Here is a 23,716-nt window from a genome sequence, read left to right on the forward strand (position 1 = left end):
GGGGGCCGCGTTAGGGGCGAGGTCGCGGCTGGGACTGCGCGCCTCCCAGCGCCTCCCGGCTCAGCGGGCCAGCCAGACGCCGGGGCTCAGGCGGCTGCAATGCCTCCCGCGCCCTGGATCCCCGGAGGGCGGCGTCGGAGCGAAGTGGGTGGGGGGCGGAAAGGCTAGAGCGGTCCGGATCCGACCCGGCGCCTCGCGCCCCACTGACTGGCCTTGGACCTGAGGCAAGTCATCGGACTTCTCTGCGTCTCGGCTCCTCTTCCGTGAAATGGGATCACTGCTGGTACCCACATCAGAGAAGACTGTCGTGAGGCTCAACTGTATTTTTTCGCACCCTCCCTAAAAACGCTACCACCGTTCAACCAGCGCCCAACACTGGCTTATTAACTTCCCGGAGGCTACGGAGGAATAGAAGAGAAATCGGTCTCCGTAGAGGCTTACTGTATTCCATTCTCTCTGAGCACCCTCTAGACCTTCATCCCCAAACCAGAAAGAAACGTTATAAACCATGGCCCTCATCTCGGGGAACCCACGGTGTAACTGAGGAGTCATGAGTGAAACACACGCAGGAAAATCACTTCAAAGGTCTTACCAGGGGTCACAATCACCGGCATCTGACAGCTCTCCGGGGAGAAGGGGTTACAGCCCCTCCTGGCCGGTGGGGAGTTCTGACAAAGTCCTGGGTCTACCCAGCACATCTTGCTCCCTTCCCGAATTCCATTCCCAGTTGAAGGAGGTGGCTGGTGGCCACCCCCAAGAACGAGGGCATGGGAGGGGGAGGGGAGCTGTGTTGGTGGTTGCCATGGTTTTGCTCTGAATTCTGGAGCCAACCTGCCCACTCCCTGAGACACTCAGGTCACAGAAGCAGTAGGTCAGAAGCTTGAGGGGACAGAAGGAGCGTCACTCTGGAGGCCACCAGTGCACCTGTTGAGATGGAGGCCTCAGATGGGCAAGGGGCTGAAGGGGATGAGCCACCAAAGAAGGTGAAATGGGGCTAGGGAGGTGAGGGAAGGAAGAAAGGAGGGTCCTTGAGGGGTTGGTCTTGGAAAGCAGAGAACATGAAATTCAAGGAAGAAAAGAAGAAAAAATGGTGATGTATGAGCTAGCAGGAGACCGAAGGAACAAGATGTTAATTCATTCAAACAGATGTTTATCAAAGACATATATTCAGGGCAAGATGATTGTTGGTTGTGGAGACACAAGTGCTTGTATGTGTGTGTGCATGTGTGTGTGTACACCTGCGTTATGGTCTGCGAGTTTGGTTGTGTGGTGTGAGTGGTGTGTTTATGGAATCGATCTGCCGGAGTCCCCTCGCTCTGGGGCCCAGAGAAGCCCAAGTTCCATACGCCCTCTGTTTGCCTTCCTCCCTTTCCCTGGTCTCTGCCTTCGGAGTGGTCTGGGCCTGGGGCTTCCTTGTTCCCCCTGAACACAGGCAGGAATGAATCCTCACTTTTCTGAGGGGATTTTGCAAAGTCAGGTGCAAATTCTACTGTGTCAGTCTAATCCTGTGCTCCGAATTCAAGTATTATTTCACAGCCACTTTGTCTTAATTAATTTTCAGGTTTTGGGGGGGGGTTTTGTTTGTTTGTTTTTTGGTTTTTGGCCCCATATTTCCCATCAGAAAGCTCCTTCTCATTACCATCACCATCACATGCTTTTCCAAGTACCCATCACTGTGACTTGATGCTAAAGTTTAGAGGCAGACCTAGGACTTAGGTGTTCAGTAAATGTTTGCAGAATGAATGAGTGAATGACTCCCTGCTCATTCCCCCAAGGTGTCCCTTCAATCTCTTGGTACCTCAAAGTGTTCTCGTCTATAACCAGGAATAATGATATCTCACCTCACAGAACTTGTGGGAGAATAAAATGAGTTCATGTTTATCAAGTGCTTTGCAAAAGTAGCTACAATACTGTGCTCTAAAGATTATAAAAGAAATGGGTAGGGCATTCTAGGTTTTCTAAGCAGGGATCTTCACAGATGGGTTTCTTTGCTGAGGGCTTCCTTGCCTCCAGGCTGGGCCAAGAAAGAGGTCCTAGGGAAAAAGGAGAAGGGCTTTGGCTGGAATTTGGACCACTGGTTGTCTCGAACTGGCCCCCTGAGAAGCACGCACCTAAGCCCCCCAGCTGACCGCTGCCCCCTGCCTCCTCCCAGGTGACAGAGGTACCCTGCTTAGAGAAGAGCTCTGGCACCACCTCCACTGGAGACTCACTTATACGCCATGCCAAGGGCCTGGGCCAGGACACCTTCAAAATAGTGAGTAAGGGACTCTGTCCCTCCTACAGGCTGGGAGACCTGGGTCAGAAATTGGCAGGCCTCAGACCCATACTTACTCAGACCCATACTTACTGTCCCACTTGTCACGGTCTTGGCAAGGAAGTAGGGTAAGGCCTTGACAAGAGCCTCCTTACTTAACCCACTTAACACTTCCTGGCCCATAATGGTTGCTGGTTACTTGGGGCTGCCCATCTGCCTCTTCTTTTCTCCTATGGCCCCTCACATCATCTGTTGCCTCCACAGTGTAAAGAATATCTAAGGCCACTGAAGAAGTTCCTGCGAAAGTTGCACCTGCCCAGGGACCTTCCCCAGAAGAAGAAGCTAAAGTACATGAAGCAGAGCCTGGTGGTCCTAGGGGACCACATCAACACCTTTCTGCAGCACTACTGCCGAACCTGGGAGATCAAGCACTGGAGGAAGTAGGGCAGCCTCCTTGTCCTTCCCACTATACCCATTCCTGGGCCCCGCCAATTCAAGGACACACCTCAGTCAAGATCCCAAAGTACTTCATCTTTATGTGAAAGAGTGAGGATCCTGGAGCGAGCTTGGTGAAGAAGGGGTGGAGAGAACAGGGTCCTCTAGTTATTCAGGGCAGAGCTGATTCACATAGCTTGCCCACACAGCGGACCCTTGACCCTGTGATTGAACAACTGCTGTGTGGTGTGGATGTCCAGCACCAGGATGGGGAGTTCAAGGTTTAGCAAATCTCCAGCTCTCTACGTCCCCGACCAAATCCAAGGAGGCAGCACATGGTCCGTTTCTCCCTGGGTGGGTCCTGGACACAAGACAGACGCTGAAGGGAGAAGGCCTGTGCTCTGCCTTCCTCAGCCTTGGTTTCTCCCCCGCAGGATGCTCTGGCGATTTGTTTCTCTATTCTCAGAATTGGAGGCGAAACAGCTTCGCAGGCTCTACAAGTACACCAAGAGCAACCAGACAGCCAAGTTCCTGGTGAGGCGCTCAGGAAAGCTCCTCCCGGGCCCAGCTGAGGGTTGGCTGGTGTGTGCTGGGATTGTGGGGGGAGGCCTGGGGCTGAGGGGGCCCTCTCATACCGCCAGCATCCCTTGACTGGTTTCCACACTCACTGCCTCAGGAAGACCCCCACAGGGGGCAAAGGGGCTGAAGAGGGCAGAGGCTCGGCTTCAAGTTCTTGGTAGCTCTTCCCTCTCCACACCCACACTCTGATGTGGACAGGTGCAGGGACATTCCTGAGGAGCTTTGGGTGGGGATGGCGGAGGCCAGACAGAGAGGCTCAGCCAGCTTGGGGAAGGCTCACAGCACTATCGACGGAAGCTGACCTGCCTTTGCTCAGGAACAGTGACTCTCAAACATTTTTGACTCAAGTCATGTTCACCCTCTTAAAAACCTAGTGAGAAGCCCAAAAAGCATTTGTTTATATAGGTTACAGCTATTGATATTTGCCCTATTAGAAATTTAAACGAAAGAAAAAAATTCAAAATATGTACCCACCAATCCATTTAAAAAGAAAAACAAGGAGCCTGTCACATTTTAACATAAATAGTTTTTACAAGAAATATCTATATTTTTCCAAAACAAAACAAAACAAAAATGTAGTGAGAAGAGTAGCGTTGTCTTGACGTTTTCGCAAATCTCTTTAGTGGCTGACTTACCAGAAAACAGACGCTTCTGCAGTCTCTTGCGATATGTGATTTGGTTGCAGTACATGAAGAAGACCCAGCCTGGGGCGCCTGGGGGCTGTCAGTTGAGCCTCTGCCTTCAGCTCGGGTTATGATCCCAGCGTCCTGGGATCGAGCCCCGCATCTGGCTCATTGCTCAGTGGGGACCCTGCTTTGCCCTCTGCCTGCTGCTCCCTTTATTGTGTTCACTCTCTCTCTCTGACAAATAAATCTTAAAGAAGAAGAAGGAGAAGGGGAAGAAGAAAACCCAGCCTGTACCAACATACAGTTGGTTAGAGAAGAGAGTATTTTACTAACATTTTTAGATAGTTGTGGATATTCTTTGATACCACACCAAAATCCAACCAGTGGCAGCTACTTAGTAGCAACATGGAATCTGAAACCTATCAATGAATGTTTTAAATATAAATATATATTGTTTTAGGTTTACAGAAAATTTGGGTAGAAAGTACAGAGATTTCCTGTATGCTACCCCTCCTGCTTCCCTCCCTATTAGCGTCTTGCATTAAAGAGATACATTTATTACCATCATTGGGCCAGTATTGACATTATTTAAGACACATTATTAACTAAATAATGTCCATAGTTCACATTAGGGCCCACTCTTTGTGCTGTGCATCTATAGGCTCTTCCTAAAGATTTTATTTACTTATTTAATTTTATGTATTTATTTATTATTGATTATTTATTTTTATCGATTATTTTATTTACTTATTTATTTATTTATTTATTTTATTTATCTCTCTATTTGAGAGAGAGATACAGAGATGGAGAGCATAAGCAGGGAGGAGAGGGAGAAGTTCTCCTCCAACCAGGGAGCCTAACACAGGGCTCCATCCCAGGACCCTGGGTTCATGATCTGAGCCGAAGGCCAACTCTTTTTTTTTTTTTTTCCCTTTTTATTAATTTTTTCAGCGTAACAGTATTCATTCTTTTTGCACAACACCCAGTGCTCCATGCAAAACGTGCCCTCCCCATCACCCACCACCTGTTCCCCCAACCTCCCACCCCTGACCCTTCAAAACCCTCAGGTTGTTTTTCAGAGTCCATAGTCTCTTATGGTTCGCCTCCCCTCCCCAATGTCCATAGCCCGCTCCCCCTCTCCCAATCCCACCTCCCCCCAGCAACGCCCAGTTTGTTTTTTGAGATTAAGAGTCATTTATGTTTTGTCTCCCTCCCAATCCCATCTTGTTTCATTTATTCTTCTCCTATCCCCCTACCCCCCCATGTTGCTTCTCCATGTCCTCATATCAGGGAGATCATATGATAGTTGTCTTTCTCCGATTGACTTATTTCACTAAGCATGATACGCTCTAGTTCCATCCACGTCGTCGCAAATGGCAAGATTTCATTTCTTTTGATGGCTGCATAGTATTCCATTGTGTATATATACCACATCTTCTTGATCCATTCATCTGTTGATGGACATCTAGGTTCTTTCCATAGTCTGGCTATTGTAGACATTGCTGCTATAAACATTCGGGTACACGTGCCCCTTCGGATCACTATGTTTGTATCTTTAGGGTAAATACCCAGTAGTGCAATTGCTGGGTCATAGGGTAGTTCTATTTTCAACATTTTGAGGAACCTCCATGCTGTTTTCCAGAGTGGTTGGACCAGCTTGCATTCCCACCAACAGTGGAGGAGGGTTCCCCTTTCTCCGCATCCTCTCCAGCATCTGTCATTTCCTGACTTGTTAATTTTAGCCATTCTGACTGGTGTGAGGTGATATCTCATTGTGGTTTTGATTTGTATTTCCCTGATGCCGAGTGACGTGGAGCACTTTTTCATGTGTCTGTTGGCCATCTGGATGTCTTCTTTGCAGAAATGTCTGTTCATGTCCTCTGCCCATTTCTTGATTGGATTGTTTGTTCTTTGGGTGTTGAGTTTGCTAAGTTCCTTATAGATTTTGGATACTAGCCCTTTATCTGATATGTCGTTTGCAAATATCTTCTCCCATTCTGTCAGCTGTCTTTTGGTTTTGTTAACTGTTTCCTTTGCTGTGCAAAAGCTTTTGCGAAGGCCAACTCTTAACTGAGTCACCCAGGTGCCCCCGACAGGTTTTGACAATTGCATACTGACCTGTGCCCACCGTTACAGTATCATATAGAATAGTTTCACTGTTTAAAAACTGCTCCAGTATTCATCCCTCCATCCTTTCCTCCAAACTCTTGGCAACCATTGATTTTTTTTTTTTTTTTTACTGTCTCAATGGTTTTGCCTTTTCCAGCAGGTCATACAGTTGGAATCATACAGTATGTAGCGTCCTCAGATTTGCGTCGATGACCTTTTCACACTGGGTTCATTAGAATCCATTTGTTTCTCTCCTGCACTTTGAGTAGGCCCCACGTTTCAGGGGGTCAGCGAAGTTAAAATATTTCGTGTCCCCAGGGGTTCACAGAGCACCGTTTGAGAATCACTAGTTCAAAATAAGAATCATAGGCAACAGTTTCTACGTGCCAGGTGCTTTATTTTCCCTCCTGTCATCTTCAAAAGCAACCCTACCTGGTAATTACAAGTAGTGTCCACAGTGTGTAAACGAAGAGGCCAAGGACAGAGCTGTAAAGTAACATGATCCAGACCACACAGCAAGTGAGGGGAAGAGCTGGGTTCAAACGTACTCTGGCTCAGAGGAAAGCCCTGCTCTAACTGCGGCTCCCCACTCCAGCTACCCGGCTTTACCCAAATCCCCTCTCCCTCAGGTCTCTGTTTCTTCCTCTGAACATGAATGGGTGGATCGTTTCAGGGACTCTGAATATGAGGTGTGGACATTTTAGTGATTTCTGGGTTTCACTGGCCAGGAAAATTTCAAAAGATATTTTTAGGCTCTCAATTTTAATTTTGACAAGGACTTTAAAACAAATACCATAGTTTCATTAAAAACAAATACATAAGACACTATAACTCTAGGCTAAGGGACACATGAAAAGATGTTCCACATCACTCGTCTCAGGGAAATAGGAATCAAAACGACAATGAGATGCACCTCCGACCCATCAGAACGGCTATAATTAACAACACAGGATGCGGATGCTGGTGAGGATGCGGAGAAAAAGGAACCATCGTGCACAGTTGGGAAGGGAAACTGGTGCAGCCACTGTGGAAAACAGGATGGAGGTTCCTCTCAAAGTTAAACATACTACCTTGTGACCCAGCAATTGCACGACTAGGTATTTACCCAAAGGAAACAAAATGATTTGAAGGGGCACGTGCACCCTGATGTTTACAGCAGCAATGTCCACAATAGCCAAATTATGCAAAAAGCCCAAATGTCCATTGACTGATGAATGGATAAAGATGCGATACATATATGTGATAAGATCAGCCATCAAAAAGAAGGAAATCTTGCCATTTGCCATGACATGGATGGAGCTAGAGTGCATTATGCTAAGCGAAGTCAGTCAGTCATGGAAAGACAAACACCGTATGATTTCACTCATGTGGAATTTAAGGAACAAAACAGATAAACACAGGGAAAGGGGAAAAAGGAGAGAGGGAAGCAAGCCGTAAGAGACTCTTAACTATGGAGAACTCTTAAATACAGAGATATAGAGAACTATAGCAGCTGAGGGGTGCTGGAGGGGAGAAAGGTGGGGGACAGGCCAGATGGTGATCGGGATTAAGGATCATCACACTTGTGATGAGCACTGGGTGTTATACGGAAGTGACGAATCACTAAATCCTACCAGGGAAACCATTATTTTTTTTTTAAGATTTTATTTATTGGGGCGCCTGGGTGGCTCAGTGGATTAAGCCACTGCCTTCGGCTCAGGTCATGATCTCAGGGTCCTGGGATCGAGCATCGGGCTCTCTGCTCCGCAGGGAGCCTGCTTCCTCCTCTCGCTCTGCCTGCCTCTCTGCCTACTTGTGATCTCTCTCTCTGTCAAAATAAATAAATAAAATCTTTTAAAAAAAAAGATTTTATTTATTGATTTGATAGAGATCACAAGCAGGCAGAGAGGCAGGCAGAGCGAGAGGAGGAAGCAGGCTCCCCACTGAACAGAGAGCCGGATGCAGGGCTTGATCCCAGGACCCTGAGTTCACGACCTGAGCCGAAGGCAGAGGCTTTAACCCACTGAGCCACCCAGGCGCCCTGAAACCATTATTTTTTATGCTATGTTAACTAACTAGAATTTAAATAAAAACTTGAAGCAAATAAAGACACTATATATCACTCTAAAAGGAGGAGGAGGACATATTAAAGAACCACCCAGGAAGGAACTGTTGGCAGCCTGGCCTCAGTGTCCCCAGTGTCCTGCCTCTCCCCCATCTGTGACTTATTCCTCCAGCTGGCGGGGCAGGGGGTGAGGGGCGGCCAGACCGCGGTAGTTTTCTCTCACAGGCAGGGCAGGGGCTCTGGAAGGTGGGACCCCCTCTCCTCCACACCCTCCTCAACATTACACGCCCATTGCAGGTGGCGTTCTGCCCCTTGGACACGCCGGAGAGCTCCTTGCTGGCCGACCAGGAAGACAGTCTACCCAAACTCTGCAGTGCCTGGGGCCTGCACAGCAACATCAGCGGCATGAAGGAAAGGCTGTCCAAGATGCAGGCCCCCGGCCCAGAGGCCTCCCTGCTGGGGGAGCCCACATCTGGGGCCCAGGGCGGGCCAGGTAATGCCCACAGGGGTGGGGGCCTGCCTCGAGGAGGGGCCTCCGAGGCGGGGGTGCAACAGGTTTCCCTTCCCCCGCTTCCCTTAACCCTGCACTTCTCTCTCTGTCCCTGTTTCCTTCCCCTTCAGCGCTTTCTTCTTTTCTCTTTTTTGTCCCCCTCCCTGTGGGGATGCTTATCCTAGAAAGTTTGAAGTGTAGAGATAAGTGTAAAACGGGAGAGAGGAAAATCACCCATCCCCCAAGGCCCTGACTGGTCAAGAGTTTGGTGTGTTTCCCCCAGCGTTCTGCAGGACTTCCCCCTGGGGGTCTCATGATACATACCGTTTTGGATCCTGCATGTTTCAGGGAACAGTTTGAACGAAGCCACTCGCCCATAGGACTAGAAGCCGACAGCTCGCTAGCAGTCAGGAGTGGGGACTCCCAAGAAGGGTCCAAGCAGAGGCAGGAAGCCTGCTGTCGGTGTCCGGTGGGGTATGGTCTAAGGGACAGGTTCATTCCCACAGTGGGGAGAAAGTCGAGTCAGATGGCCTGAGAATGGCCTTGCCAGCAGCCTTAGTCTCTGCCACGACTGCCCTGCTTGGCCCTCTGGACAGCGGCTCTTCAGTGAAGGGGTCCCAGTCAAGGACGCCTTCAAGGTTGGAACCTATGAAGGTCCCTCCTTGTGCACAGAGGAACAAAGCCACTTACCCTTCCCGCTTCTGTATCCGGCTTGTGGGACCACAGTCAGCTGTTCTTGCTTCGCTACCAGGGGAGAAAACGAAGGCAAACAGGGTGGTGTAGGAGCTCACGGTGTGGTCCTAAATTGACCCCAGGTGCTCCTCCGAGGGTCAGGCTGGCGGGGAGTGATGTAGGGCCGTGCCGCTCAAGGGGCCTCGTCCACCAGTCACACAGCTGCCCTGAGTGGGAGAGCAGAAGGGAAAACGAGGCAGGGGCAGTGAGCGTGAGTCAAGAAATTACTGAGGCCCAGAACCCTGTCTGGGCTCCATGAAGGACTTTGGTCCTGGTGCCTAGAGTTTAAACTGAGGAAGCAAAATACACAATAAGTTGTCTATTTTTCATTGTGAAATGAAGGCCAGCCATCATGAAGACAATGTAGGCCACAGCAGTTCATGAATCACATAAGGAAAGTGAGCTCTGGGCTTTGGGGCTAACCTTTTCCCAAACCAGTGCTTGGTATCTCTTCATTTCACCTAACCCTAACCTCTGCAACAACCTCAGGAGATGGGTATTATCCCCCTTTTACAATGAGCCATTTACAGATTTACAATTTACAGATGAGCCATCCGAGGCCATAGGGCAAAGGGTAGGGCAAGGCTGGTTGGAGGAGGTAACTCTGGGACAGGTCTTAAAGAAAGGCAAGAGGAGGAGAGGAAGAGGGATAAGGGAGGGAAAGAGAGGGAGGAAAGGTGTGTGCAGAGGTGAGGGGCGATGAGCAGACAGTCTGGGCCTGGAGGTGAATGAAAGAGCAGGTTGGAGAAGTGCAGGACAGGGGCGTAATAGGAAAAAGCCTGAGATGGTGGGTTAAGAACGTTGGCTTTCATGTAATTCTTAAAATAACATTTTGTTCTCACGCACATAAGCAGAGCATGGAAAGTAAGTAATACCAATAGGCAAAAATAAGAAAATGTAGACATATATTGTCCTCACTACTGCTAGCACTTTCCAAATGTTTTCTATACACATGTATTTTAGCCAATTGAGACCTCACTGCATATAGGATTTTGACTGGAACTTGCTTTTTTCAGTTTGTTAGATCAGCATTCCACGTCCATGTTTTCATCTAATGGTTGCATTAAGTACTTCTTATTCACATTTTCCCAGTAGCCCAAGACATTTTTTGCAACGATTTCCCACTCCTGCATTTGCACCTGGTCACATATCTTCCGTCTCTTTGAACCCAACAACCCCCCCCACTTTTCACAACCTGACTTGTTGAAGAGATCAGGCCAGTGTTCTGCAGAATGTTCCACTTTTGACTCTTGTTGCTTCCTTTTGGCATTTTTTTTTTTTAAGCTTGTTCCTCTGTGCATAAACAGGACTTTAGACCGAAAGTCCTGATGAAGTCCCGTTCACCATTTGTTTTCCTGGGATACAGACAAGGTTGTGTTCCTCACATTGTGTTACATGACAAAGCCCATGCTGTCTAGAGGGCCCACCATGAAGGGGTTTGATCAATCACTCAGTCCATCTGTGATATTAAAGGTAACCTTCATGGTGTTTCTTTGGCACCATGTTCAAAAGTCAGTTTTTAAGTAAAAAGCTGGCAGTGGGGTTCACAAATAGTCCGGCAGCCAAGTCGTGGGAACCGGGGCCTGAAAGCCGAGACAGTGTGGGGAGGACTGAGAGTCAAGCAACATGGTCTAGTTCTGACTCTGCCCCTCACTTGCCTCGGGCTTTGGACAGGGTGGGCTCTGCGCTTGGGTGAGATCCCTCATCTATAAATCGGGGTGACACCATCTTCCCCTGCCACAGGGTTTCTGTGAGAAAAGAGGAAGGGGCAGAGGTTGCAAGTGAAGATAAGATTTTGTCGTTCTTTCCCTCCATGTTACAGGCTGGGATTCTCTGTGATATTATCAGGACTGTGTCACTTTCCCTTTTCAGGTTCGCTAAGGAAACTTCCTCAAAAAACGAAACTCAGAAGGAAGAGGATTAAGGAAGCCCCCGAGACTCCAGAGACGCGCGAGTGAGAACAGCCAGCCAGGCCGGGGTGCAAGGCCAGCTTGTCCTGGCTCCCAGAGCACTTTGTCTTGTCTTCAACACCTCTGCACCCTGGGGGCTGGGGGCCAAGGAGGGGAAAGACTGAAAACTGTCTGTCAAAAGGATGCTCAGATCTTAGTTCTGTCTAAATGGGGTGGGGAAATAAACTTCCTTAAGACAGTTCCACCATACTTGATTAACAGTCATCATTCATTCATTTTTTAATTTATTAAAAGAATATTTGCCAGATACCTTCCGGGCTGCAGGTGCCCCACGCGCGCACAGATGAATAAGGTGATCGCTTGCATCATGGCCGTCCATCACCATCCAGTGTGGGAGACATACAAGGAGAGCCCTTACAGTGAGTTGAGGCCGGTAACAAAGGAGTGATGCACGCCCCGGGGAGGGCGCAGTAGGGAGGGGAGTGGGCCTGGAGTGAGAGAGGGAGAAGTCTGGCAACCTGCCCTGATCTTCCGCCTTTGGTCTCGTGGGTAAACTGGGGGGCCCGTGGAGTGGGAGGCGACTGGCAGTGGAATGAGCTGGTATGACCTGGTGCCTGGGGAGAGACTCTGTCACGCCCCCACCCCCCTACCAGCAAAGTGCACGGGAGGGAGAGGCCAGAGAGCCAAGTAGAAACCACATCAGTAGTTGTAGCTAGAATGATGGTTCCAACTCGTGGTCGAAAATGGGCCGCTGCCTGCGAAATTCTGACCCCTGGTGTGTTGTTTGCTCTCTTGTGGTGTTCTACTTATTGTTTAAAACAGTTAAACAAAACAACAAAAAAACAGTTGCCAACATGAACCCGGTACATTCCACATTAAAAACAACAAACCGCAACAGATTTCTGGCTTTTCACGACTTGCCAAGCGTGGGTGTGCCTCCCCACAAAGGGCACGGGGCTGGGGCTGAGCTGCAGTGGCTCAGGTTTCCCCGATGCTCTTTCTGGTTCACCACAGTCCCCACCTCTCCCTATTGCCTCACGCACTGGCCTTCTTCCTCCAATTATATCATCCCTTTGACTCGTTTTGCTTTTCATTTTTGCTACTCTGGGGATATACAAAGACAGTGAAGATGTGTATAGAGCGGGGAGGTGTGAATCTGTGACATTATGTAGGGTAAAACAGGTTTTGGTGACAGAGTTGAGAGATAAAGGAGGAGGAGGAAGTGAAAATGGTACCTTGCTTCTACCTGGAAAGACTATGTAGATGGTGGTAAGCTCCAAGGAGGGGAAGCAGTGCAATCATTTTCCACAAGCACAGCAGAGTCGCTGCCTGAGGCAACTGTGTATGGTGTCCATATGTGCGTGACCCTTTCTCCTCCCCTCAATTCATATTCAGGAGTGAGTATCTTCACAGTGTCTACGTGTCAAAATGAATATCAATCTAGACTTGAAGAACAAGTACTCGGAAGCAAAAAGAGGGAAAGAAGATCCCGGCTCTGTCCTTGGTCTTCACACTCACTGCCTCCCAGAAGTGGCGAGGTGCCAGTACAGGCTTGGGGGTCGGCCTCGTTCCAGGGCCCCTGACAGTTCTGACAAAGCAAGGATTTGCCAAAGAAGGGTGAGCAGGCTGGAGGGTGTCCCTGATGATGGAGGGCCTCTCCAATTCTTTCACTCCTGAGCGATTTCAATGACAAAAGTCCCAGGGAAAGGGCCGGTCTTTCTGGGACCGCAAAACAGGGAACATGTCCCTGTGTGTGAGGCAGCACCGCCACCTAGAGGAAGGACGGGATTCTACAGCCTTATTCTTCCAACCGAAGCCGGACGTGTGCGGAGGCTCAGACCAGGGGGAAGGAGGGGAATTTTATACTGCCTGGGGACCAGCAGGCGGCCTGAAGGCAAAATAGGCAAGTCTTGGTCTTAACTCTTTCCTCAAATTTAATAGGATCTCAGGATTCCAAAGAACAAGATCACAGGAAATTTCTTCACTCAAAACCCTCCAATAGAACAAAAGTGTTTTGTTTTGTTTTTTAAAGATTTCATTTATTTATTTGACAGAGAGGGAGGACAAGCAGGTGGAGCGGCAGGAAGAGGGAGAAACAGGCTCCCTCCTGAACATGCACTCCATGGGGCTCAATTCCCCAAGCCTGGGATCATGACCTGAACTGAAGGCAGATGCTTGGTCAACTGAGCCATCCAGGTGCCCCAATCACAAGGGATTTGGGGGGCAGTGAAAATACTCAGTGTGATGCTAGAATGGTGGATACATGTCATTATACATGTGTCCAAATCCATAAAATGCACAACATCAAGAGTGAGCTCTAGTGTAAACCGTGGACTCTGGGTGATGGCATGTCCTTGTACACTTTGGTAGGGGGTGTGGATAATAAAGGAGGCTGTGCATGTGTGGGGATGGTGGTGTACGGGAAATCTCTTGAGTCTTCTGCTCAAATTTGCTGTGAACCTAAAACTGCTCTAAAAAACATTAAGGGGTGCCTGGGTGGCTCAGTCAGGTAAGTGTCGGACTCTTGGTTTTGGCTCAGGGCATGATCTCAGGGGTGAGGAATTGAGCCAGTATAGGGCTCCGCCCTCAGTGGAGAGTCTGCCTGACTTTCCCTCTTCCACCCCCTCACCCTCAAATCAATCAATCAATCAATCAATAAAAATAATAAAATATTAAAACAAAGAAATAAAACCGTCCAACAGTTCATCTCATGCAGACTAAAAGCCAAAGATTTTGCAAGGGCCTACAAGACCTACTATGATCTATCCCCCATAGTCCATTCTGTTACTTGTCTGACCTCATTCTTGCTTTTCTCATACTTGACAATTACACTCCTGCCTCAGGACCTTTTCACTGGCTGTTTCCTGTCTGGAATGTTCTTTCCCAAGATACTCAGTTGGCTATTGTCTTCAAATCTCTGTTCAAATGTCACCTTCTGGGGTGCCTGGGTGGCTCAGTTGGTTAATGTGTCTGCCTTTGGCTCAGGTCATGATCTCTAGGTCCTGGGATCGACTCTCACATCTGGCTTCCTGATCATCGGGGAGTCTGCTTCTCTCTCCCCCTCTGCCCCTCCTCTTCACTTATACTCTCTCTAAAAATCAATCATAAAAAAAAAAGTCACCTTCTTGGTGTAGCCTGCATGTATCCTCATTTTAAATCCAACACCCACACACACCCTGAATATCCCTTATTCTGTTTTTGTTTTCCTAAGGCACTTATGTCTTTTAAATATTATATAATTTAATGATTGTATTTCGTGTTTGTTGATGCCATCCTCCAACTAACATGTAAGTTCCACAGGGGCAGAGCTTTCCATCTGTTTTGTTCATCACTGTGTCCCAAGCAATTACAGCAGTTACCTAGCCTGTAGTAGGCACCTAACAAACATTTGTAGAATGAATGAATGTACAAATGAACCAACCTAGAGTATTTAGTCCAACCACTCTGGTTCAGAGGGAAAAATAGAGGCCCAAGAAGAAAAGCTGACTCCTCTGAGGTTGGGCAGGAAGTCAATGCCAGAACCGGACTAGAACTCAAGCTCAGTGCCTCCTGGCTGGCATACTTCCCATATACCCGTGACACATGCTCCACCCACCCTTGGCCAAAATGCTCATGCCCCATAAATAACCCACAAGACTCAATGTATTAGTTCTAGGATAGTTTGCGTTATCTTAGTTATCTCCTACCCAAAGCATGACTCTCTAAGCTGGACTTGGGGACACCAGGAGCAGGTAGTTGGGGAAGGCTATTTGGAGGTGGAGTGTCCAGGTGGGAACCCCCAATCATACCTTGGCCTAGGGTACCTTAGGGGGTAGTCCCACTGTAGGGACTCCCACTGTAGGCAGTGTAGGGTATAGGGCTCTTCACCAAGAGCCAGGCTAGGCAGCCCTCAAGGAAGGCCCCTCCCTTAGAGAACATGGATATTTTCCCTGAAGTCTTCCTTAAAGCAACTTGGAGCTGGTACAGCTGAATTGAAAATACTGACTTTCCAGATCTCCTGGTTGCAGTGCTTCTGTGTTTTGACTTTATGATTTTTCCTTTGTGCATACAGACATTTTCTATTTTTATGTAGTTATCAGTCTTTCCTTTAATGGTTTCTTTATGACTTGGAAAGGTTTCCCCCACTCAGAGAATATTTAAAATTGTGTCTTTCCTTCTAGCACTAGGGTTTCAATTTTTACATTTAAATCTTTGGTCTATCTGAAATGTATTTTGGTATAAGTTGAATAAGAATCCAACATATTTTTTTCAGATGGCTAAACAGTTGTCCTTGCACGTGTGGGAGTGTATTTATAGTATATACCATATAGGAAAAAAAAAATCAACCATCTTTCTTACACTGATTTGAAATGTCACTCTTATGATACATTAAATTCCTGACTTATTTGTGCCTATTTCTGAACATTCTGTTCTGGTCCGTTGATCTGTGTCCATGTAGAATTTTTTTTAAAGATTATTTATTTATTTATTTGACAGATCACAAGTAGGCAGAGAGGCAGGCAGAGACAGAGAGGGGGGAAGAAGGCTCCCCGCTGAGCAGAGAACCCGATGTGGGGCTCAATCCCAGGACCCTGAGATCATGACCTGAGCCGTAGGCAGAGGCTTTAACCCACTGAGCGAGCCACCCAGGTGCCCCTCCATGTAGAATTTTAATGGAAAAGGAGAAAAATACACTACCATAACAAAATATTACATGGTAAGGGGCACCTGGTTGGCTCAGTTGATAGAGTATGTGACTCTTGATTTTTAAAAAATATTCATCCATTCATTCAATCTCTACACCCAACTTGAACTCGCAGTTCCACACTGTACAGACTGAGCCAGTCAGGTGCCCCAATCCATTTTGAATTTATTTTTGTGTATGGTGAAAGAAGTGGTCCAGTTTCACTTTTACATGTGGCTGTCCAGTTTTCCCAACACCCTTTGTTGAAGATACGTCTTTTTCCCATTGGATATTCATTTCTCCTTTGTCGAAGATTAACTGACCATATAATTGTGAGTTTATTTCTAGGTTTTCTATTCTATTCCACTGATCTATTTTTATGCCAGTACCATACTTTTTACTACCACTTTGTCATATAATGTGGAATCTGGAATTGTGATGCCTCCAATTTTGTTTTTCAAGATTGCTTTAGTCAAAGCAGTTGAGGTCTTTGGTGGTTCCATACAAATTTTAAGATTCTTTGTTTTACCTTGCTTCTGTGAGGTCAGGAACTTTGTTTAGTTTGTTGCTGGGCTTAAAACACCCCCTAGCTAATAGTGAGTGCTCAGTAATTACTTTCTGGATGAGAGAATATCAGATCTGGAGTGTTCTTTGCCTTTTCTTTGTTCAAATATGGTTGCATTTTTCCCTCCTTCCACAAAGCCCACTATAACAAAAATAGGTTTATAAACTGGCTGTATGATTCAGAAAGAATAAGACGAGGATGGATAAAGTAAAAAAAAAAAAAGATTCTTTGTTTTAGCTCTGTGAAAAATGTTATTGTATTTTCAGAGATTGCATTAAGTCTGTAGATTCCTTTGGGTAGTACAGACATTTTAATAGTATTTGTTTTTCCAACCTAAGAGTATGGAATGTTTTTTCCATTTTTAAAAAAAATTTATTATTTGAGAGAGAGAGAGAGATTGAGAATGACCAGGAGGAGGGGCAGAGGGAGAAGGGAGCCCGATGTGGGGCTCGATCCCAGGACCCTGGGATCATGACCTGAGCCAAAGGCAGATGCTTAACCAACTGAGCCACCCAGGCACCCTGTTTTTTCCATTTTTAATTAACGAATTAATTTTATGTTTTTCCATGTCTTTGCGTCATCTTCAATTCCTTTCATTAGTGTTCTACGGTTTTCACAATACAGGTCTTTCACCTCTTTGGTTAAGTTTATTTCTAGATATTTCATTGATTTTGGTGCAAGTGTAAATGGGATTGTTTTCTTAGTTTCTCTTTCTGCTGCTTCATTATTAGTGTATAGAAATGCAATAGATTTTTGTACATTGATTTTCTATCCTACAACTTCACTGAATTCATTTATCAGTTCTAGTAGGTTTTTTTTTTTTGGTAGGGTCTTTAGGGTTTTCTTTCTTTTTTTTTTTAATATTTTATTTATTTGACAGAGAGAAATCACAACTAGGCAGAGAGGCAGGCAGAGAGAGAGGAGGAAGCAGGCTCCCCACGGAGCAGAGAGCCTGATGTGGGGCTCAATCCCAGGACCCTGGGATCATGACCCGAGCCGAAGGCAGAGGCTTTAACCCACTGAGCCACCCAGGCGTCCCTTTAGGGTTTTCTATATATAGTATTATGTCATCTGCAAATAGAGTTTTACTTCTTCTTTACTAATTTGGATGCCTTTTCTTCTTGTTGTCCGACTGCTGTGACTAGGACTTCTAGTACCATGTTAAATAAAAGTGGTAAGGGAGGATATCCTTGTCTAGTTCTTTATATTAAGGGAAAAGCTCTGTTTTTCACCATTGGGCTTAATGTTGGCTATGGGTTTTTTCCTAAGTGGCCTTTATTGAGATATGTTCCCTCTAGACCTACTCACTTTGCAGAGGGTTGGTTTGTTTGGTTTTTGTTTTTTGTGTGGTTTTTGTTTTTTGTTTTTTTTTGTCAGGAATGGATGCTGTACTTTATCAAATGCTTTTTCTGCATCTACTGTAATAATCATATGGTTTTTATCCTTTCTCTTATTGACATGAAGTATCATGTTGTTTTGCAAATATTAAGCTACCCTTGCCAGCTATCCTGGGAATAAATCCCACTTGATTGTAGCAATTGATTTAAATTATTTATTTATTTTTAAAATTTCTTTTCAGTGTACCAGAATTCATTGTTTTTATGTACCACACCCAGTGTTCCATGCAATACGAGCAATTGATTTTTTTAAATATATTGTTGGATTTGGCTTTTTGCACCTACATACGTGAAAGATATTGGCCTGAAGTTCTCTTTTTTTGTGATGTCTCTATCTAGTTGGTATCGGGGTGATACTGACCTCATAGAATGAATTTGAAAGTTTTCCTTCCTCTTATATTGTCTGGAATAGTTTGAGAAGAAGGGGTATTACCTCTTCTTTAAATGTTTGGTAGAATTCACCTGTAAAGCCATCTAGTCCTGGACTTTTGTTCTTTGATTACTCACTCAGTTTCATTGCTGGTGATTGGCCTGTTCAAGTTTTCTATTTCTTCCTGCTTTAGTTTTGGTAGGTTATATGTTTTTAAGAATTTATCCATTTCTTCTAATTGTCCAATCTGTTATCATATAGGTTTTCATAATATTCTGTTACAATTGTATTTCTGTGGTGGTGGTGGTGATCTCTTCTCTTCCATTAGTAATTTTATTTGGGTCCTCTTTTTTTTTGTATGAGTCTGGCTAGAGGTTTATCCATTTTGTTGATCCTTCCAAAGAATTAGCTTCTAGTTTCACTATTGTGTTTTGTTGTTTTAGTTTCTGTATCATTATTTCTGCTCTAATCTTTATTATATCCTTCCTTTTCCAGGGCTTGAGTTTTGTTTGTTGTTGTTCTTCTGGCTCCTTTAGGTATATCGTTAGGTTGTTTTGAAATTTTTCTTCCTTCTTGAGGTAGGCCTGTATTGTTATAAGCTTCCCTTTTAGAACCACTTTGGTTGCATCCCAAAGATTTTGGACTGTTGTATTTTCATTTTCACGTAATTTTTGATTTCTTAAGGTTGTAAGTGTTTTGTTTTGTTTAAAGACTTTTTAGCATTTTCCAATAGTTAATATATATCACCTGTAAGAGAAAGGAAAAAAATTGTTTGGTTTTCAATGTCAGTTTATCAATCCCATTCCACCTCATGGGGCTCCCTCCCCTTTCACTATTGCTCTGTGTTAAGCACGGCTAGAAACAGGATCTCATAGTCTCCTCTTGGGATTTTCCCTAAAGTTTGTGTGAGCTCATTTAACGCTCTCCCCCAACCCTCCCCACCCCTCACCCCTTGTGTTATAAGCTTCTCCTGGTGTAAGAGTAGTTTCCTAAATTCTCAAGTTGGCCCTGGGAGTCTGCAGCCAGAGAGCTTGGTGCTATCTATGGCTTTGAGATGACCAGAGGCAAGGACACTGCTGTACTGCTTGCATTTTTTGCTAGTAAATGGCAGATGTAGGATTCTGGTTTAGCTCTAGAGTCTGTATCCTAAAGCACACTAGAGATGTCTCTAGGACATGATAAACCATCAGGGAGACATTAAGAGATATAGGAGGTCCGTAGGGGCAGAGAGATCCCTGAGGACCCAGGGCAATCTTAGGCTTGAGTGAATCTTTCCGTACTACCATTCTGTCCTGGGTTGTGCTAGTGAACTCTGACCTTCCTGGAAGTGTTGATTGGCTTTGATAGATTCCCTCCTCCAACTTCTGAGACTCCTCCCTTTCTTACCTATAGTGACTTCTCTGTCACTGAAACCAACCTTCAAAAGGACACAATCTACCTAACACTCTTCCTCCACAAACCTGACCTGAAGCCAAAGAGCTTAGATTAACCCTACTTATTCTCAAATCCTAAGTAACTGCTATGGTGCTAGGTACCAGCTGAGTCTTACAGGTGTCATCCTGGCAGATGGAATCCCCTGCTAGGCATGCTGCATCATCACGTATTTAGTAAAAGGGAAGTTTCCAGGTTCCTCTTCCTTTGCCTCCATAATCTGCTAGTGAGGGAGAAAGGACTAACATTTCTACAATGTCTATAATGGGCGTAGTACTGACTCAGGCACTGCATTCATTTTTGGTTAATCTTCATAATAATCCAAGAGACAATTAGTGTCCTTTTCACTTGAAAGGTGAGGAGCCAAGGTCGGAAATTTGCCTATGTCCTCCCAGCTAGTAAAAAGGCAGCTCCTCTGGACACTTTAAGTCCTTGTTCTCATTGTAAGCACTCTGCCTCTCTAGAATTCTCACCTTCAGATAAAACTTGACTTTATTTATTTGTAAAATATATTTTTTTAAAGATTTTATTTGACAGAGAGAGGGAGATCACAAGTAGGCAGAGAGGCAGGTAGAGAGACAGGAGGAAATAGGCTCCCTGCTGAGCAGAGAGCCCCATGTGGGGCTCGATCCCAGGACCCTGAGATCATGACCTGAGCTGAAGGCGGAGGCTTAATCCACTGAGCCACCCAGGCGCCCCATTTGTAAAATATTTTGAGAGAGAGAGAGTGTGAGAGCGCTTGCACAGAAGAGGGGGTGGGGGGCAGAGGGAGGAGCAAACTCCCTGCTCAGCAGGGAGCCTGATGCAGGGCTCAATCTCAGGACCCTGAGATCATGACCAAAGGCAGTTACTTTTTTTTTCCCCCTCAAAGGCAGATGCTTAACGAACCGAACCATCCGTACCCGTTAGTTTTTAATCTCTTACCCAACATGGAGCTCCAATTCATAACTCTGAGATCAGGGGTCGCATGCTCTACTATATGAGTCAGCTAGGCGCCCCTAAGGGTGGTTTTTATTTTTATTTATTTATTTATTTTAAAAGATTTTATTTATTTACTTGACAGAAAGAGATCACAAGTAGGCAGAGAGGCAGGCAGAGAGAGAGGGGGAAGCAGGCTTCCTGCTGAGCAGACAGCCCGATGCGGGACTCAATCCCAGGACCCTGAGATCATGACCTGAGCCGAAGGCAGCGGCTTAACCCACTGAGCCAACCAAGACTTTGTTTGACAGAGAGAGATCACAAGTAGGCAGAGAGGCAGGCAGAGAGAGAGAGAGGGAAGCAGGCCCCCTGCCGAGAGGAGATTCCCGACACCGGACTCCGGGACTCGATCCCAGGACCCTGAGATCATGACCTGAGCGGAATGCAGAAGCTTAACCCACTGAGCCACCCAGGCGCCCCTAAGAGTGGTTTTTAAATGACTCTCTTGTTCGTTTGGTCTTGTGTAATTTAGTTACTCTGACACCAACATACCAAATACAGAATGTGTGCTGTGAATACAGCCAATAACAGGAAAGAAAAATACTCTTTAGCAGCTCTTGCTTGTATGCTGAACAGGAATTTAAATACAACTCAAGTTTGGCATGTTCTATCAACGTTCTAATTCAGAAAATAAATTGCTCTTAAGTTTTATCAAGGCACTGAGTGGAAGTGATCATTTAGATTTTTTCAAACTTTGTCATACTTTATCATGTCTTATATAACTGCTTATGCAATTGGAGAATTTGTCTTATGATTTTAACATTTTAAAAATTATTTGTCCCAAGGGTATAGGTCTGTGAATCATCAGGCTTACACATTTCACAGCACTCACCGTATCACATACCTTCCCCAATGTCCAATGATTTTTAATTGTGGTAACTCACAAAATGTATCATCTCAATGTACAATTCAGTAGTATTGTATCCATTGTTGTGTAACGAATTTCCAGGAACTGTTTCATCTTGCAAACCTGAACTCTATATCCATTAAGCGACCACTCATTTTCAGCTCCTCCCAGCTTTGACAACTACCATTTTTTCTGAGTTTGACCACATATGTAAGTAGAATCATACTTACAGTAGATACAGTATACTCTGCCCTCCCTTTTTTGTCTGGCTTGCATCACCTTAGCATAATACCCTCAAGTTTCAATGCTGTAGCATGTGTTAGAAATTCCTTCCTTTTGGGGCACCTGGATGGCTCAGTTGGTTCAGTGTCTGCCTTTGGCTGGGGTTGTGATCCTGGGATCCTGAGAGTCCCATATCCGGCTCCCAGCTCTATGGGGGCCCTGCTTCTCCCTCTGCCTCTCCCTCTCTGATGAATACATAAGATCTTAGAAAAAAAAGTTTAAAAACATTCCTTTTTAAGGAGTACTAAGTTAATTATTATTTTGAATGTTACTTAGGATAGATAATATTGCATTGTATGGATGTATCACATTTTGTTTATCCATTCATCGACTGATGGGCATTTGGGTTGCTTCCACATTTTGGTTATCATGAATGCTATGAACATGGTGTACATATCAAAGATCCTTTCAATTCTTTTGAACATCCACCCCTAAGAGGAATTGCTAGATCACATGGTAATTCCATTTTTAATTTTCTGAGGAACACCTTACTGTTGTTCCTAGCAGATGCACCTTTTTACAACCCTACCAATAATGCATGAGGGTTCCAACTTCTCTACATCCTTGCCAACACTTTTTTTTTTTTTTTTGGTAATAACCATCCTGATGAGTTTGAATTTGCTCTGAATTTTCGAACTGTAGAAACGAATGTGTGTAAAATAAGTGGGTGTGGTTGGCTAACATTTAGAATAGTATCTGCTACAGAGTAAATTCTATGTAAAATTTGTTAAATGCACAAATCAGCACACTTATAAGCTGGAAAGTGTTAATTCTTTAAGTTATATGATTATAGGGTAATGACATTAAGTTTTAAATAAAATGCCACTCAAGTACCAAGAAGAGGCAACTCAAACTTTCAGGGAAGGCTTCCTTGTCCTCTGAGCTTGACAGATAAATAAAAGTTTAGGCAGGAAATGGCACTCCATATTAAAGAAAGAACAGCATGTTCAAAGTCATGGAATGTAAAAAGAAAAATGTAGAGGGCGCCTAGGTGGCTCAGTGGGTTAAGCCTCTGCCTTCAGCTTGGGTCATGATCTCAGGGTCCTGGGATCGAGGCCCGCATTGGGCTCTCCGCTTGGTGGGAAGCCTGCTTCTCCCTCTCTCTGCTTACTTGTGATCTCTGTCTGTCAAATAAATAAATAAAATCTTAAAAAAAAATGTAGAAAAAGTCAGTTATCACTGCAGGTGGCAGGCGAGATCAAACCAGTGCTATTAACAGTGAAGGTGGGATTTTGTCGAAATGTTAATTTTCTTTATAGTGATTTAGAGTGTGGCTTCATTTCCGGCACTAGCTGTTCTGTGTGCTTACGACTCAACGCCGTTCCATGGCAGATTTTCTTTCTTTCTTTTTTTTTTTTTTTAACATTTTATTTATTTGACAGAGAGAAATCACAACTAGGCAGAGAGGCAGGCAGAGAGAGAGGAGGAAGCAGGCTCCCTGCGGAGCAGAGAGCCCGATGCGGGGCTCGATCCCAGGACCCCGGGACCATGACCTGAGCCGAAGGCAGCGGCTTAACCCACTGAGCCACCCAGGCGCCCCATGACCCCACCATTCATATGAGGAAATGAAACACAAAGAGGCTTACTTAAAATGACGTACCTCAAATTCCTACTGCTCAGAGGCTGAGCTGGAACTGAAACAGACACAGGGTTTCTCCACTATCTCCACAACTTCTGACCTCAGGTCTCTGCACTGGCCTCCTGCCCTTCAGAGATGGAAGACCAGGGAAAAGAACGGGGTAGTTACTTTTGAAAAGATTAAGACCCCCCACATTAATTAACGTATTGCTGTCTTTTCCAAAGTAGTTTCATAAGCACTATCTCCAGGTGCTGGTACCATGTGTCTCCTCTGCCACGCATCTTTTTTTTCTCAAACAAGAACGCTTTTGTTCTAGTTTCAACAGTTTCTCTTGCACTGTTCTCTAATAAAAACAGGTTGCAGCAATAATCCCAAGTCCCGACCAAAAGTGATCACAACTGAAATGGAAACAGATACACTACGAA

General features: G+C 45.5%; 1 protein-coding gene across 1 annotated transcript; it reads left to right on the plus strand.

Moving 5' to 3' along the window:
• Nucleotides 1-932: 932 nt before the first annotated feature.
• On the plus strand, nucleotides 933-11,227 carry C18H17orf64 (chromosome 18 C17orf64 homolog). Its single transcript, XM_045986248.1, has 6 exons — nucleotides 933-983; nucleotides 2,153-2,254; nucleotides 2,519-2,694; nucleotides 3,124-3,223; nucleotides 8,345-8,540; nucleotides 11,142-11,227. Exons 1-6 carry the CDS (start codon nucleotides 933-935, stop codon nucleotides 11,225-11,227), a joined length of 711 nt encoding a protein of 236 aa, XP_045842204.1.
• The last annotated feature ends 12,489 nt before the right edge of the window (nucleotides 11,228-23,716 follow it).

This window comes from Meles meles, chromosome 18 (assembly GCF_922984935.1).
Source record: "Meles meles chromosome 18, mMelMel3.1 paternal haplotype, whole genome shotgun sequence".
NCBI lineage: Eukaryota > Metazoa > Chordata > Mammalia > Carnivora > Mustelidae > Meles > Meles meles.